Source organism: Rhinolophus sinicus, linkage group LG14, assembly GCF_036562045.2.
Source record: "Rhinolophus sinicus isolate RSC01 linkage group LG14, ASM3656204v1, whole genome shotgun sequence".
Lineage (NCBI taxonomy): Eukaryota > Metazoa > Chordata > Mammalia > Chiroptera > Rhinolophidae > Rhinolophus > Rhinolophus sinicus.
Window position 1 is genome coordinate 55213721 of NC_133763.1, and position 17137 is coordinate 55230857.

The 17137-nt window shown below is 44.7% G+C and overlaps 1 protein-coding gene and 4 non-coding genes across 14 annotated transcripts; 4 read left to right on the forward strand and 1 right to left on the reverse strand.

Moving 5' to 3' along the window:
- Window positions 1-2128: 2128 nt before the first annotated feature.
- Window positions 2129-2211, forward strand: TRNAL-CAG (transfer RNA leucine (anticodon CAG)). The gene has a single exon. It is a non-coding gene; the product is annotated as a tRNA-Leu (tRNA).
- Window positions 2212-4282: 2071 nt separating this feature from the next.
- On the reverse strand, window positions 4283-4356 carry TRNAT-AGU (transfer RNA threonine (anticodon AGU)). Its single transcript has one exon. It is a non-coding gene; the product is annotated as a tRNA-Thr (tRNA).
- A 3357-nt stretch (window positions 4357-7713) lies between these two features.
- On the forward strand, window positions 7714-7786 carry TRNAR-ACG (transfer RNA arginine (anticodon ACG)). Its single transcript has one exon. It is a non-coding gene; the product is annotated as a tRNA-Arg (tRNA).
- A 409-nt stretch (window positions 7787-8195) lies between these two features.
- Window positions 8196-14591, forward strand: HMGN4 (high mobility group nucleosomal binding domain 4). 10 transcript variants are annotated; one of them, XR_012491578.1, is made up of 5 exons: window positions 8196-8303; window positions 8420-8637; window positions 8932-9040; window positions 10049-10112; window positions 12896-12968. XR_012491578.1 is itself a non-coding variant. In XM_019714177.2 (4 exons), exon 4 carries the CDS (start codon window positions 12974-12976, stop codon window positions 13223-13225), a length of 252 nt encoding a protein of 83 aa, XP_019569736.1. In that variant the 5' UTR covers window positions 8335-8637; window positions 8932-9040; window positions 10049-10112; window positions 12896-12973; the 3' UTR covers window positions 13226-14591. The 10 variants fall into 10 exon arrangements, 9 of the variants coding, with proteins under 9 accessions (XP_019569736.1, XP_019569739.1, XP_074174568.1 ...); XM_019714177.2 differs by lacking the exon at window positions 8196-8303 and having other exon boundaries at window positions 8335-8637; window positions 12896-14591; XM_019714180.2 differs by lacking the exon at window positions 8196-8303 and having other exon boundaries at window positions 8335-8637; window positions 10061-10112; window positions 12896-14591.
- TRNAV-CAC (transfer RNA valine (anticodon CAC)) lies at window positions 8230-8302 on the forward strand. The gene has a single exon. It is a non-coding gene; the product is annotated as a tRNA-Val (tRNA).
- Window positions 14592-17137: the final 2546 nt, after the last annotated feature.

Below are 17137 nucleotides of genomic sequence, written 5' to 3' on the forward strand. Positions count from 1 at the left end.
AATGCTGATGTGCCACCTCCTCCCATGCACCCAGGCCGATAATTGGATTTTAATTCTCTACAGATTGTTTGCATCTTACCTCCCAGGTCAATAGGGCTCCAGCATCACACGCCAGTGGTGGTGGTGATCCCAGGCTCTCGGCAGTGACTCACCTCCAGACACCCCAGTGTGGGGGGCAGGCACACTCAGCCTGAGAGACACCCACTGTGAACCTCTGCTCCTTGTTTAACAAATGTTGGGCCCCAGCCCTGGACCATGGAGGCCTGGACACTTATTCAAATGCTCATCCTTAAAAGATATAGTCAGCCTTTCTCTAAAGCTGAGCTTGAAACAATGTTCTCAAACCTGGGTACACCTGCAGGTAGAGAGATACCCGTTAACTAATACAACTGCCAGGTGGAAAGCCCAGATATTCCAATTCAAGTGGCCTGGGGGGAGGGTCAGGTATATTTACAAATTTCCCCAGGGGGGAACCACTGCACTGGAACAGTCCTAGAGGCATCCTCCAGACCTTTCACATGTCACCTCCTGCTGACATGACAGCACTCTCTCTATTAAGAGTCACAAGGTTATTGTACTTTAAGCCAGTGGTTGTCAAACTTGAGCACAGCTCGGAATCACAGGGAGGGCTTGTTACACACAGATCGCTGGATTCTGTCCCCCAAATATCCAGCGGGGCTGGTCTGCAGGAGACTGATCATTTGCTTCCGACTGGTTCCCTGGGGATGGGGATTTGATGCTTAATGTAAGGGATTAAGCATTGTAGTTCATCAACTGACATCACATGAAACTGGAAGGTGCCTAAGAAAGCAGTTTCTGCGTTGACAGAGGGAAAACGATTTGTCTAAACTCCTCCAGGCAGTTAACTGACCAGTTCTGGTTGTGTGGGAATCTCAAACTCAGTCAGGTTCCCTCACATCCCATCACTGATATTCTGAGCCTAGGATCCTGACTGCTAACACGTGGAAACAAAACCCCAAGTAGGTCACACCTGACCTTCAGGTGCGTTTGCAGAAGTTGCTGTGGTGGAGGCCTGGTGTCAAGCTTCACCTGTGCCAGGTTTGGTAGCTGCAAAAAGTACTCACCTTCTTTGCTTTTTAAACTGTTAATTGCAGTACAACATCCATACAGAAAAGGCCACCAAGCCTCAATGTACAGCCGGATAAACTCAGAACAAGCGGCAAGACACCCTGCCCCTTTACCCAGGTCCCCAGGCGAATCGCTCGCGGGGAGGTTCGCAGCCAAAAGGAAGGAGGGAGGAGTCGGGCAACATCTGGGGCCAGGCTCCCCAGCACCGCCTGGCACAGCCTGACACCTCCCGGGAGGAAATGCCAAATCAAGCGAGGCAATTCCAGCAACATGGTTGCCGTCATTGTAACTAGAATTCCGTCGAGTGGAGACAGGGTGCTGTGTTCCCAGTCAGGTCCGGAGTCCCCCACCCGCACCCTGGGGCCGCACAGCTGGAACCGATTCTGCGTGCACGCTGTGAACGTGAAAGGAGCTGTGTAATAATTCGGTGACCGACAGTGACCTCAAGAGGACCACAAACCCCTAATGGGCAGGTCATGGTGGGTCGTCAGGCCCCAGGCCCATAACTTTTTAGTCAAAGGTTATCTGGGCCCTAAGCAAGCCCCGTCCACTGTCCTTGTACATCAAGGTTCACAGACCCTTGAAATACCAGAAACCATCCTTTTTCAGGCCCCGGGGAGGGTAACTACTCTCAAGGGAGGGAGCACATGGTCTTGTTAACTGTCCTGCACCTTGCTTTCTCCCACCTTCCCGCCGTCTTCCTTCCCTTCCTTCCCTAATTCCAAATGCACAAAAGGTACTGCCAAACTGTCATTCCCGGAAGCATCTGAGACCTTGCTGGTGGACAATGTCGTGAGTTTGGCTCAAATAAACTCTTATGAAAACTTCCTACAAGTTTGGATGTTCTTAGGTCGGCACTCCTGCGGCTCCGGCGACTCCAGTCCCTACCGCATTTCCACCCCAGGTCGGCTTCCGGGCCACTCTCCCAATGATAGTTTCGCCTTTTAAGAAGATTCCCACGTCTCAAAAAATATATGTATATTGAAGTATTTAGGTAGATACAGACATAAACTCTCAGCAGGAGTTTGTTTGATACGGAGTCAGGATGGCCGAGCGGTCCAAGGCGCTGCGTTCAGGTCGCAGTCTCCCCTGGAGGCGTGGGTTCGAATCCCACTCCTGACAACCAGGTTTTGACTTGTTTTCCGTGTTCCCAACTGGGAAGAAGGTTTAAGATATAGTCATTTTAAACTCATTTCCTTTACTTGCCTGTCCCTCTCTCTCCTTCACACTCAAGGAGTTGAATGTTATGAATGTGACTCCTCAGTGATTATTACTGATGTCCACAGAGCCCCTCTGTTACTTTATTCATTTATAGATTCCTTTTTAGTTCCCTTTCCTGAATCTCATTTTCCATCTCCCACTCCCATAAGAAATCACTGGAAAGGTCATCCTTTTATTTCTGTTTTTATAGAACATGTATTTTTGCGGTTTTCATTTACATAAGTGACACTGTGTCATATATCTCATTCTAGTTTTACTGTTTTGAGATTTATCTATGCTACTGTGTGCACATCAAGACCATATCTAGACCAATTGCTTTTACTTGCTGCATAGAGATGAGCAGTGTATGTCCATCTACTCACATAGAATGACTCCCAGATTGGGTCCAACTGTTTGCACCACAAAGAAGGTGCCATTTTTTAACATATTCCTACACACTCCATTCTGAAGCTGTGTAAGATCTTCCTTGAGATACAGCAAGATCAAATTGCAGGCTGTGAGGGTCTGACAATTTACAAATTTTGCAGTGCAGAACAGGACCCAGGAAGAGGGTGACTTAGACACACAGACGTTCATGTTTATTGACATCTCCAGAAATATCCCCCAAATTCAAGTTTTCTGACGTCCAGCCTGCTTATCTTGAGCACTAATAACTATAGTTACAAATGTTAGCATGCAATATTCCTGTTTTTGAACTCAAAACTTGGGTAGTGAATATTAGTCTTACATAATTTATTGCAAAGCTCCAAGTAATCAAAAACCTTCGGTGACTGGAATTTCTGCCTCTCCATTTCGGTTTTAAAAATAAATCCAATCTAATACCAGGTTACAAAGACAGAAAAGAGGGTGAATCTGGTTTTATGAACAATCAGAATTGTCCTGTTCTCACTCTCTCCCTGAAATTCCTTAAAACTCACAGAAAGATTCATACATACATTGAAAGAAGAGTGAATTGGTATACCTTAGAAAAGGTTGTCATCGGTAAGACTAGAAAAGAACAAACAAATGACGTTTCCCCTATTACCCAGGTCGCCACAGGTTCAGTCCATTTCTGCCCATTTAGAATCTCCATGTGGGTCCTGGAAACAAATGAGAAAGGAGGAGATGGCAAACAGGGTAATAGGAGAAGCAGTTAGAGTCTTTTGGCGGGCCAGTAGCTTGGTCCAGAGCTATTCAGACTACCTGGTCTCTGCCACTTAGGAGTTGTGTGATCCAGGCAAGTGACTTTGTGTCTCTGTATCCTACATCCCTGAATCCTGGGTGCCCCCTTTTTAAAATGGAGGCAATAATTGAACCTTACCACATAGGTATTCTGTGAGGATTGCCTGACTTAGCATTTATAAAGTGCCTGACAAACGTAAACCCTGACAACTGCCTGGCAAATGAGAAATGAATCATATTTTGTGGTGTCGTTGAGTGCCTGCTCTTTACCAGGGCCTGTGCCGGACTCTGGAGATCCAGCAGAAACAGGCCTGGGACAAATATTTGTTTTCTCTTTGATTTTCCTTTCCAAAAAATCTCTGAGCACTAGACCACCTTTTTGAATAGTTATTTACAGCTTGTGTTACATGGTCGGAGATGCTGCAGCCTTCTCAAGAACACATTTATCCATCATTCCTTTCTAAAGATATTGCCTGCAGATTGTGAGGGGCATCCGTGTGGGATTTCCCCAGGAAAAAGAATAGAAGGACCAGAGATTATGATATTGCTTGTAGTTTAAATTTGGTGACTTTGCCTTCTGCTTCCCTAGTTCCTTTTGTACTTGCTGAAAATATACTGTGTGGAATAAAAATGTAACACCAAAAAAGGTAGACATTTTTTCTTAAAAAAAAAAAAAAATTATTTAATCAACAATAACAATATCCTTCCTCAGAAGCATGTAAAACAGTTTTATGGAATCATACAAAGAAAATTTACTTATGGACTTCAATCACGGGTCCCCTTAATTGCGGGTAGGAAAAAAGCCACAAAGAGGCCCCGCTGGGATTCGAACCCAGGATCTCCTGTTTACTAGACAGGCGCTTTAACCAGCTAAGCCACGGAGCCAACACGTCAGCTTCCGCCAAAATTGACAGGGAAAAGGAAATACCTATGCTTTTGTTCGGTGCATTTGTTTTCTTGTGAGAGTCAGGAGCAGCCCAGACGCTTCCCCAGATTCTAAAAACGAATCTCCTCTTCGCCCCCAAAGACCTAAGAAACAGCGCAGCTATAGGAAAACAGCACCCTTGCGCAGGATGGGGCCGGGGACACGCGGGCGCGGGAGGAGAAGACCAGGGGCGGGCACAGGCCACCTTCACACGAAGACACTCCTCCGGGTCGTGTTACACATCGACACCAGAGCACTTCCAGCACCAAGTAGTGTTCTATAGGTTCTCTAGCTCACGGTTTTTAATTAAAATTCCAGTCATTCCTTACCCCTTGTCTTTCCGTAAAATTGGGTTCCATCTGTCTGCTTCTAGCATGTGATGGTAACCTATGGAATTCCAGAACTGCACCTTAAAAAAAACAAGGCTTCCTGATTAAACCTAGTCTCGGAAAGAGAAGAGCGGTCCCCTCCCCTTTGCAGCTACAGGAAGAGATAGGCTTTCTTGTCCTAAAACATCCAAAGGATGTGTTTTGATAAGATGTCAAATTGAGAGCAATCCAAGGATGTCTACTTTGTCATGGGGGCGTTTTGTATTTGTAACTCTTCCCAACGTATTCTATTCTCTGTAAAATAAATCTGTCCTTCGGAATATAATTTGAACAAAGAGTTTAGTGAAATTCTGAACAGTTTACAAATTGTTTCCATAGCTGTGAAAGCATCTTCCCAAATGAAACCTGTAATTATGATTGGTTGTCTTCCTTGATATTTGTTGTCACAAAATCAACATTTCAGTATTTCTAAACTGTACCTATATTTGAAGGATCAGTTTGTCACACTATAAGTCAGCCATTAGCACTTACCTCCACCTACATACATGATAGGGTGGGGGCATGACTGTGCTAGATTTCTTATTTTCATAAAAAGAGTGAAAGTCTATGAACTCAACACACTGTCTGATTGAGACTCCATTAAATAAGCACCTATTTCTTTAATATTATGAGTGTGCTTTGAACCAATATAATCATAAACAGCACAGTCACACCTGGTATGGCTTTGACAAAACTGTGGCAGATGTTCAGAAAGACAGCAGGGTCAACATAGCTGGCTTGGGTTTTTCCTTTGACTGGCAGCGGTCAAAATTTACACAGGAATTCTGGGAAGTCAAAGGAGTTGTTTAACAAGCCAGAGACAAGTCTTGAGACAAAATTGAGACTTAGAGCTATCATTTCCAGAAATCTGGGTGTGAATCATAGATTCTACTCAATTCCCAGTGTGATCTTCAAGGACCATGGAAAGGCCCCTCACATTCACTTTGTTCCACAACTCTAACTGGAGAAGTACAGATCACTGTGTCACAGATGCTGACAATAATTTAAAGAAACATGGGAGTGGAAGACAGTGCCATTTTCTATATGCTTGAGAGAGAAACTGGCAGAGGATAGTCTGTGAACTTGTATATAACTTTATATATAACTTTATTTTGACTACTTAACAATAACTGAGCTTTTGTATTTTCTTCCATTACAATGAATATGAGGCAACAAGTCACAGCTGTACTTTAGACTTGACCACTATTGGAAATCACAAACATTTTCAAATCAAATTTGATTTGTTGCAAATTTTAAAAAATATCATTATTCTCATTACTGCTTTGAAATTTCAGTATTTATTAGACCTGTAGGATATTGTCATTTAGTGTATTAATAAAGGGAAATGAATATTACTATGTCATAAATTTTTAATATTTGATAACATATTTCAATATAATTGGTTTACCCTTGAAATATTATGTATTTATCATATATATATATGTATTATTTTGTGATGGAGTCCATAACCACCAAACTGCCCTCGGGGTACACTGTACAAAACCTGGTTAGAAAACCTCTGTTCTTTTGTCTAGGGAAAAATCCATAATTAGGTCTACTTTAATGTTTATACAGGAACATGTGTATTTTACTCAAAGACTGTTGCAATTTTACCAACTGAAAACAAATAATTTCTAATTTAAATGTATATATTCTCAATGTCAGGCAGTTTTACCCCACCTGCTTAGTGGCCCTCAACTTATTTACAATGCTCACCAGGCATGGGAAAATGGTTCCTTCTCAGAAATACAGAGAGGCTGAAACCACACATAAGAGACACTTATGTGCTTTCTGAGAAAGCGCACAAGTGAGCATTCATGTGTGTGAGAGTAGGCGGCAACTTTTAACGTTGTCCCATTCTGAGATGTAGGCCCTGCGGTCAGAGCAGCATGCACAAGGGTGCTTAGGACAGAGTCTTGCTTTAGTAATTATTTTAAATAAAAACATTTTAACAACCCGAGGAGAGACAAAAAAGTCAGATCATGCCACCCTACAACGGCCTCCAGTTTCCTACAGTAACAGCCAAAGTCCTTACAAAGGCCTGCGAGGCAGGAGGTCATGTCCCTGTCTCCTGCCCCTCCAGCTCTCCCACATTACTGGACCTTTCCGAGTCTGCTCCCAGCTCCAGGCCTTTCCCTGGAGATGCCCCGGTTCCAGATCCCTCTTCTCCCTGATACCCGCATTTCTCTGTCGTCTACACATTTCCCGCTGGGTTTTCTTATTGCCTTTCCCGGTTTTTGTTTAGTTTTCTTCAAGCTCTCATCACCATCATTTTATTTATTGAACGGTAATACCGGTGAGACGATGCACTGAGGAGGAGAGGTGATGCTGGGGCTCTGTCAAAAACAGTCAAGGAAAAAGCCAGAGCTAAGAAATTCCAAACGTGTAGAGAATTTTTATGAGTTTATTTGAGCCAAATTCACGACATTGCCCATCAGCAAGGTCTCAGATGCTCACGGGAATGACAGTTTGGCAGTATCTTTTGTGCATTTGGAATTAGGGAAGGAAGGGAAGGAAGATGGCGTGAAGGTGGGAGAAAGCAAGGTGCAGGACAGTTAACAAGACCATGTGCTCCCTCCCTTGAGAGTAGTTACCCTCCCCGGGGCCTGAAAAAGAGGGTGGCTTCTGGTATTTCAAGGGTCTGTGAACCTTGATGTACAAGGACAGTGGACGGGGCTTGCTTAAGGCCCAGATAACCTTTGACTAAAAAGTTATGGGCCTGGGACCTGACGACCCACCATGACCTGCCCAGTTAGTGGCTGGTGGTCAGATCACCCTGTGCGCGGGGGGTGGAAAAGGTGCACCTGGCTTTTGGGCGCGGCGGATTCTGGCTGGTGCCGCAACCAGATTTTCAGTCCCATTGCAAATCTAGCAAGCGATGAGGTCCGGGACCCGCGCCGCCGCCTGGTTTCTAATGAAGGAAAGCACGCCGCCAATAGGCTTGCACTTGGGCCAGTGGCGCAATGGATAACGCGTCTGACTACGGATCAGAAGATTCCAGGTTCGACTCCTGGCTGGCTCGGTTGGTGCAGTCTCTTTTTACCTCTTCTCTCCGCAGACCACGGACGAACTCGTGCCGTGGAAGGTGCATACACGGCAGGCAGTGGCGCTAACAGGCGCAGCGGAGGCGCGGGCGCTGTTCACGCGAAGCGCTCGTCCCGCCAGTCACTCGGCTGGAGCGTTCCCTTAAGCAAAAGGGAAGCAATTAAAAAGTGGCGATTCAGATTGAGGAGTAATAATGATGGATTATGTGTAACCATTACAATCTCTCTTTTGTGCTCCCGCACCCAGTCATTTCCGGTATAAGAGGTTAAAGATCTGATTTCACACGGTACTCACTGCAGGGCTGGGAAAGCGGGTGCCCACGCCTGCGCAGAAGGTGAGGGCAGGCACAGGCACACGCGCAGGCGCAGGGGCAGTGCTGGGGCAGTAGTAGTGTGGACTCCTAAGAGCTGCCGTCGCCGGGTTTCCGTAGTGTAGTGGTTATCACGTTCGCCTCACACGCGAAAGGTCCCCGGTTCGAAACCGGGCGGAAACACGTAACGTTTTTCTACCCCCACCAGGGAATGAATTCCTAAAAATTATCTTATTCATTTTTAAAATTTCCACGCGCTCTTAAACACGTTCCCCTCCTTTATTTGTCTCGTTCTCCCAGGGCCGTGGTACTCAAGCGGGCGTAGACTCCGGCGGACGCAGAGGCCGACCCACAGACGCGAGGGGAACAGCGGCTCCCGGCCCCGCCGCGCGGCGGCCCGAGCCCCGGAAGCGCATCCTCAGCTCCTTCCTGCCGGCGGACCCCAGCCCTCCGCTGCTCCGCGTTCCGGGCCCGCCGGCTCGCCCGCCCGCCCGCCGAAGGTGCGGCCTGGGGACTAGGTGAGTGCGGAACCTCAGGGCGCGTCCCCGTGGGTGGGCGCCGGGCCCCTCCTGCAGTGGGGCCGTGGCGGCTCCCACAACGCCGGCCGCCGGCCTCCGGTCCACGCGCTCCGAATGCGCGGCGGGACGGCGGGTTCCTGGCGGGCCCCGCGGTCGCAGGCCCGGTGGTGGTGGGGTGGTCGCGGCGGGCCGTCCCCGCGTTTCGAGGTGTCACCTGGGAGTCACCCCTTCTGAGGGGACAACGAAGGGCCTAGTGTTCGTTCCTCCACTGTGGACGTCTGCTCTCCCCGCCAGAAAGACCGCAAGAGCCCAAAGTTAAGAAATGGACCAACTGCGGACGCCGCACAGGACCGCGACTTGAGGCAAGTCACCGTTGCTAGTGTTTCCATCACCATTTCCAAAGGTCAGTACAGAAGCCGAGGCTCTCAGACCCCAGTGCTCTTGTCCCCTCAAGTGCCTGCTGTGAACGTGACGTTTTCGTGGCCGTAAGAAAAGAAAGGGCAGCCCTTAGCTAAACCGTTTTTCCCCTCTTCTCTTCTCTTCTCTTCTCTTCTCTTCTCTTCTCTTCTCTTCTCTTCTCTTCTCTTCTTTTCTTTTTCTTTTTCTTTTTCTTTTTCTTTTTCCTTTCTTTTTTCGTCTAAACAGGCTGCTTGTGCACCACCGCCTTTCCCAGCCCTGTCGCTTGACTGTCTTCACACCTCTGAAGGCCATGCTTTTACCATCTTGCTGGGTCCCTTGTTCTTGGGCGTATGCTCAGCAGCAATTTGCCTAATATATCTTTATTTAAAGTGCCCTCTCCACCACTCAGCAATACGAGCGAGTTCATGTGGTGCCCTGAGGGGAGGCCGGGGTTCCGGCCCGCGGGGACGGGGTCCATCCTCGGTCTCTCTCCGGGGCCTGTGGGCAGCAGTGCCTCAGCCAGGAGGCTGGGAGTGGCCCCGGCCCGCCGGGTGCGCGTGGGTGACACTTGGTTTGGAAGCCTGTGGCTCACTCTGGCAAAATACATTACCAGGCCGGCCCTTTCTCACCTTCCTGGCCCCCATCCCCCTCTGGTGAAAGGGCCAACTATGCAGCGTGCCCCCCCCCCCCATCGCCCAAGGGGCTGAGAGCGCGAAGACCAGGCAGACAGGTCCAGCTTGTGGGTTCAAGAGTTGAATAGAGACAGGACAGAAACGCAGTCTAGGGCGGCGGCGGGACTGTGTGGTCTCCCGCTTCCACCCCCAGACCACGGGGCTTCAGAGCTAAAGCCGGGGGTCTGCGTGCTGGGAAAGGGATGTGGGTGGGCAGCCAGATGGGCAGGTGCCGGGAGGTCTGCGTCCCAGTTTCTAGGAGGCTGATGACGTCACAGAGCCCGCTGTAGAGGCAGAGCTAATGAGACGGGAGACTAGCGCAGAGCTATGGTTCATTCCAGGATTCCCAACAGGAGCCAAAGGTCCCGGTTCACTCAGGGGTCAAGATGGAAGATTAGCTTCAAGGTGAGTCACTTTGTACCTAACACCCTCATGAAGCCCAAATGGAAACTCAGGCTGCGGCCTTGTCTGTTTCCTTTGAAAAGTGGGAGAGTGACAAACATCACATAACCTCTTGCTCCTGTAGCACACTGCACCTCTTTTATTTTGCTGTTTAATTATATACCTTATTCTCTCCTTCTTAAGCTTCCTGTTAGTAAACTTCTTACAGGTCTTTCCTCCAACCCCAAAGCCCCATCTGCCTTAAGTAAGAGGCGGAGAGAAGATGGTGGTCTTCTGACTGGGGTGGGATTGAAACTAGAACCCAAGTTAGAACTATCTTCCAGAAACCCAGTTCCCTAACAGTAAAGGAGCAAAAGGATGCTGTTCAAATGTGCCTGGCCTGTGATTGTTGGAGTGGGGGCGAGTATTGGATGAGGTAGGTGGGACTTGGTCCCTTCACACTAGAGACAGAGGCATGATGAACAGAAAGAACACGGAAAAAAGATTCGGAGAGTTGGGTGAAACCTCAACATTAATCCAAGTTGTTTCTTAGGTCACGAAGGTCTTTCCACTCTTTACCCCTATAGAAGTAAGCTTGGGCTGCCATAGCAAAATACCTCAGATTACATGTCTTAAACAACAGAAACTTATTGTTTCACAGTTCTGGAGGCTGCAAATTCAGGATTAGGGTGCCAGCAGGTTTGGTTTTTTCGAGGCGTCTCTCCTTGGCTTGCAAATGACCACCTTCTCACTGCATCCTCATAGGGTCATCCCTCTGTGAGTGTCTGTGACCTAATCTGCTCTTCTTATAAGGACCCCAGTCACATTGGATTAGAACCCATCCTTATGACCTTATTTTACCTTAATTACCACTTTAATGGCCCTATGTCCAAATACAGTACCTTCTGAGGTCCTGGGGGTTAGGATTGTCATCCGATGAATTTTGGGGAAGACACAGATTCATCCTGTTTCTGGTGACAGGGGTTGATGTATTATGTACATTATTGACACAGTTTGGGAATTCCCAAAAGTTAACTTCACAGAAGATTTTAGCACACCTTCATCTCCGTGTCTTATTTATCATTTGCATATTTCTATTGTAACTATATGTTATTTGCTTTTAATTTCACTATTAGTCTTTTTTAAAAATAGTATTTCTACCAGTTAATTTAAACTTCATGGATCTTTTCCTAATGAAACAATGCAAGTTTTCATAGCTAACAAAAGGATTTTAAGAAAAGGATAGAGCAGATGTTCCCTCTCCCCTGAGGCTGCTGAGGGAGTGGTACCTTTCCACATTATAAAAGAAGTAATCTCCTTAAATGAAGACTTAAATTGAGAACTTTCACAACAATTTCAGTTCAGTTCTTTACAATATGAAGATAAATGATTCAAAGCTTTCGCTAAGTTGTTCTGTTCTCAGTTAATATAATTTTGTCCTTGGAAGCATTATTTTAACAAAGGGGAATTGTTAGCTTCCTAAAACTTTAAAATTGTTGCCATGTCTTGGGAAAATAACCCCACTATCGGTTATGTCTTGATAATTGTTCTCCCTGGTAATACCAGTGAAAGACCCATCTTTGTATTCCCCAAAGTTATCAAATCACTTAAAAGATTTATCTGCTGGTTAATAACTTTTTCTTTCAAATGCATGATGGAGTATTTGTAATTCTATAACATCTATATTTTATTAACAAATTTTGAGTTTTAAAAAACCTTTTGTTCTTGAAGAATTGTTCAAACATTTCTTTAGTGGTGCATTTGGAAGAGAGGAAAAGGGGACTACAATTAGGGATAAATTCATGTAATGTCTAGGGAAGGATGTGTCAGGAGAGAGCAGTTCAGGTCGTGTTGGGTCAGTAGAACTGCAATGTGTCTTGGGGGCAACAGGGACTTTTGGCCCCTTAGTGATTCAGAATATTTGAAGGCAAGTGGGGAGCACAGTAAGGAAAGAGCGGGGCCCAGTGAATTTTACACTAGCTTTTCAGTGAATGGTGTTAAGCCTGAGAACAGAACTGTTTCTCCTCAATCTTAACCGCTGTTCCAGAATCCCTCACAGGTACCAAAGGAAACCATGACTGACTCAAGGCACACTCCCATTGAGGTGTCTCCCTCTTTATACTAATCTCATTTCTCCCTCTGTTCCACAAGAAGGAAGGAAAATGCAGAGTTTCTAAAAATGCTCATCAAATTGAAAATATGGAGAGAAAAATAGATAACTTGATGTTTTAGCACCATTTATAGGTGGTCGCTTTTAACCAAGGAACATAGAAATCAAATCTAAGTTTTCTTCAAAAAGACCATGTTTTTCCACCAATCTAGATGGTGAGGTCAGCAAAACAAAACAATACTCTGGAGCAATTTAGAGACAAGATAATCCTTTTTTTTTTCCCCTCAATTTGAGTTTTCATCAATGTGATGGGTGTGAAATGTTATATCCTCTGATTTTTGTATGCATTTTCCATATTATTGAGATTGAGCATATTTTTATGTGCTTATTCACCACTATCCATGTTTCTTCTAAGAAGTGCTTGTTAACACTTTTGCCCATTGTTTTTAATTTTCATTTTGTCCTCTTCTCATGGATCTGTAGGAATTCTTAATATATTCTGGATTCTAATTCTCTGTCAGTTATATGTGTTATGAATATCTTTGCCCAGCTTGTAACTTATCTTTTTACATTTTTAGGCTATCTTGTGGACCTACACTAATTATTGATTTTAACATAGTCAAATTTGAATTTTAATGTAGTTAAGTTTGCCAATCTTTCCCTTTATGGTTTATACTTTTGGTGTCGTGTCAAAAAGATCTTTCTGGGAGCAGTGTCAGGAAGACAGAAGAACACCCTGGACTGGCAAAGCCACCTGCTGAGCACTGCTGTCACCATGCCCAAGAGAAAGGCCAAAGGAGATGCTAAAGGTGACAAAGTGAAAGTCAAGGGGGAGCCACAGAGGAGATCAGCACGATTGTCCGCTAAACCTGCCCCTCCAAAACCAGAGCCCAGGCCTAGAAAGGCCCCTGCAAAGAAGGGGGAGAAGCTGCCCAAAGGAAGAAAAGGGAAAGCAGATGGTGGCAAGGATGGGAACAACCCTGCAGCCCAGCCACAGAAAGCAGAAGGTGCCGGGGATGCCAAGTGAAGTGGACCTTTGGAACAGCTCTGTACTTCTAGTGACTACTGTTTGAAATACTATTTTTTAATCAAATTTTATGAAAATGTAGGATTTTTTCAACTTGTGTTGTAAGCACACAGGGCACTTTGTTGTCTTTTGTGGAAAGGGCAAATGCCAGCAATAGAATGTCTCAGAAGCTGGAGTGACATGTGGACATCGGATTTCCTGACCTTGGTTTTGAAGATTACTCTTGGTTTCATCCACATGTCAGCCACTTTGGTTCAGAAGCCTTACGGTGTGGGGAAGCAAACCTCACGTCTTCTGCTTTCCTGCTGCCATCAGCATATCCCTGACTTCCTGAAACAAGAGCCATGATGCTTTGGCACCCATAAAATCAGCTGTGTTGGGGAACAATGCTCAGGCTTTCTGGTGATGACATGGAGATGATGTTGCTCAAAAGAGCCAACATTTCTGTTTGTGGTTCGTGGATCATCCCAGTAAGAATCCTGCAGTTTTTAGTTTGTTTCCTCTACGTCAGTGAAAAGCTCTTACACGCCTCATGTAAAATGTCTACCACTTCTGAAAAATTTTCCTGTTCAACACAGCAACAGAAGACTGTTAACTTTTTGAGGAGGGGAGTTTCAAAGTTGTAAAATTTTATGGATTGTTTCCCATATCCTGCTGAAAGTAACTGTTTTTTAAAAGTATCTTATAAAGCTGGTTACGAATTGGTAGTGGGGGATCATGTCCTACCCAAACTCCGAAAGCAATTTTTTACTGCCTTGTAAAAGTTGTATAGTTTTGGTTTCACATTTATCTTTAGTCTTCCCTGAACTGCTTTTTGTGAAAAGTATGAGATAGAAGTTCAATATTATATATATATATATATATATATATATTGTTTTCCATATAGGTACGTGGTTATACCAGCACTATTTTCTGAAAAGTTCATCCTTCCATCATTGGTCAAGTCTCTCTCTCTGTCTCTCTGTCTCTGTCTCTGTCTTTCTCTCTCTATGTTGATGGTTTCTATTCTGACTCACTGGTCAATTTGTCTAACCTTGTGGCAGTGCTATACAATCCTGAGTACTGCAACTTTAGAAATTAGTCTTGATATCTCAGGACAAATCCAACTACCACCTCCAACACTTCCACCAAATTTTTCTTTCTTGGGAGTGTCTTGGCTGTTCCTAGCCATTTGCTCTTCCATGTAACTTCTAGAATTAGACTGACAAGTTCTAAGTCAAACAAAACAAAAAGTATTGGAATTTTTATTGGATTTATATTGCATTTGTAAATTACAATGTTGAGTCTTTCTATCTGTGGACATGGTATAACTCCATTTATTTAGGATTTTTAAATGTCTTTCAATAAACTTTTATAATTTTCTCCATCACTGTCTTCTTTTATTAATATTTCCTAGGGATTTTATACTTTTTCATGCTATTTTATATGGCATATTTTTAGTTACTACATTTTCTGTTTTTAGCTAAAGTTGATTTTTTGTATCCAGCAACCTTTCTAAATTCTCATTAATTCTTATATCTCTATATTCTTTGGGGTTTCTACATTGACAACCATAGATTCTGTATATATAAACAATTTTTTTTTTCCACAGTTCTTATACCGTTTTTTCGTTTTTCTAATGCTAGGTGTTGTCCAAGTGCCTGGGGAGTGGGGATGGGGTACAGCAGTGAACAAAACAAAGTCTGCTTTCACCAAGCTTATATTCTAGTGGGGGTGGGTGTAGGTAAAAGTGTGTGACAAGAGGCCTTATGTAAACAAGTGTGAGTGAATACTATTTAGATAGGGTGGTTAGGAAAGTCTTTTCTGATGAGATGACATTTCAGCAGAGCACTTAATGAAGTAGAGGAACACAAGACATGAATATGAGCGGATAGCATTCCAGGAGAGGGAGTAGCAAATGCAGAGATGATGTAGAAATGTTTTCGACATGCTGAGGAACAACTAGAAGGCAGAAATGACTGAATTGGAGGGAGGGTAAGAGTGATAGTTGATATGACTGCAGAGATGGCCAGAGGCCAGAAAATGGACGACTCTAGGCTAATTTTTCTCTGAAGGTGATGGGATGCCATTAGAGTTTTGAACAGAGAGATGGCACGATCTAAGTTGTTTGTGTGTGTGGCTGATGCATGGGCAATAGGCTGTAAGGAAGGAAGAGTTTAAGGAGGAAGACCAGTTAGATGGCTGTCACAACTGAATTGCTAGAAATTCTGCTTTATCGGTGCATATTTTTCTTCCTCTGCTCAAGTATCCCCACCCCCATTTTGTTCAGTAAACAACAAACACTTATCTGTGATTTCATTTTATCAAACAGATCAGGATTCAAGATAAACATTCTCTGTTCTTAGAGCCCAAAGTCAAATGACAAATAAGTCACCACACAGTAGTGTGCAGGAGACCAAACCCTGATGCCAGAGCATGAAGGGGTATTAGGAAGGGCCTCCTGGGGCATTGTGACAAACAGTAAAATGAAACCAGCAAGGAGTGAGGGTGAGGAAAGGATTCTAGTAAGAGTAATAACATCGTAAAGATGTTAAGAGATATAGTGCATAGTAAATGTTCAACAAATTTGTTTAATCAAAAAATAAATGCATAACTAATTTGTATTAGTTTTTTTACAAGACATCTCGTAAGTGCTTATTATTTGCCAAACACTCTGACAGTGATTTACATGCATTTTGTTTCTGTGACCCTATGAATCCAGTATTACTATCCCCATTTTACTTTACGTTTACTGAAACTGAGGCAAACAGAGATTAAATAACTTGCCCTTTGGTCATACAGTGAAAATCCAGAATAAGACCAAGGTCTGTAACTCCTCCAGGGCCTAGAAGGTTCCTCATTGTTGAAAACATCACTGCTATCTATCTCAAATATAACCCATCCAAAAAAAATAATTTGGTGTGTCTGAGCAAATTAAGGAATTTCCCAAGATACCATTAGTAAACTATCAAATGCAAGTAACAATATTCAATAAGCTAAACAGTTGTAATTTCCAATGAAGAAAGGACGATAAATTCCAGGGGGAAAGTGGTCATATGGAATTTAGAGTGTTATTGTATCTCCCCCAACGTAAAGCTAGAAGGAATACTGTTTCTGCACGAGGATGCTCGTTTTTTAGACGAAAATATTCCTGAAGTAGCGAAGAGTAAATTAGGAAACCATAACTCAGCCTTTAAATCTCCTTGCCTACTTTGCTGATCCATTGGGCACTTACACTCCTATCTGTAAATTCATAAATTAACATCCTGGTTTACAAATATTTTGAGGACTTGTGTGTCTGACATGAAACAGCCTGAGTGATCAGTTCTCAATAATCAAATTTCTAACGCTCAAAACTGAGGCACTGGTCCTGGAAGCGTTGGAAACAAGAGGGAGGGACAATTATTTCCTCGTATCCGGCCCCGTCCCTCTCGGTTCTCATCAGTGATCACTGCGATCCTATCAAGACAGACTTTATTCACCCTCCAAAATCTCCTATGGTCGCCCTCTCGTCATACAAGGACCTATGTGAGCCCTACCCGAACTGCGGGAGGACGCAATCGGACGAGCACGTGATACCCGGCCCTCCGGCCGCACCGCATGGACACACTGTTCCCTCGCGCCGTGCTGTCCTGGCTTGCACCCTGATTCCCAGGCGAAGGGGAGGGAGGCTGCGACTGTGAAGTTCTCTCCTGAATTGCTTCTCGGACCCCCAGCGGACCTTGCTTGGGCTTCGGGTCCCCGGCTCTAACCTAATGTCCTCTTTCGTGAAGTTCGGGCGGAAGGGGACTGTTGGCACCAGGAGGTCTCTTCGGGGAGGGACGGCTTAACCTTTTAGGTACCTGGGCAACCTCTGGCTTCATGATGGAGGCCATGGAGCCCTTCTCGAGATTGTATTTTAAAAAGGAATAATAATTTTTAAAAAGGTTAAAA

Excerpts from the sequence above, each read along its gene's own strand:
- HMGN4 (XM_019714177.2), top strand. The coding sequence starts at position 12,974 with ATGCCCAAGAGAAAGGCCAAAGGAGATGCTAAAGGTGACAAAGTGAAA.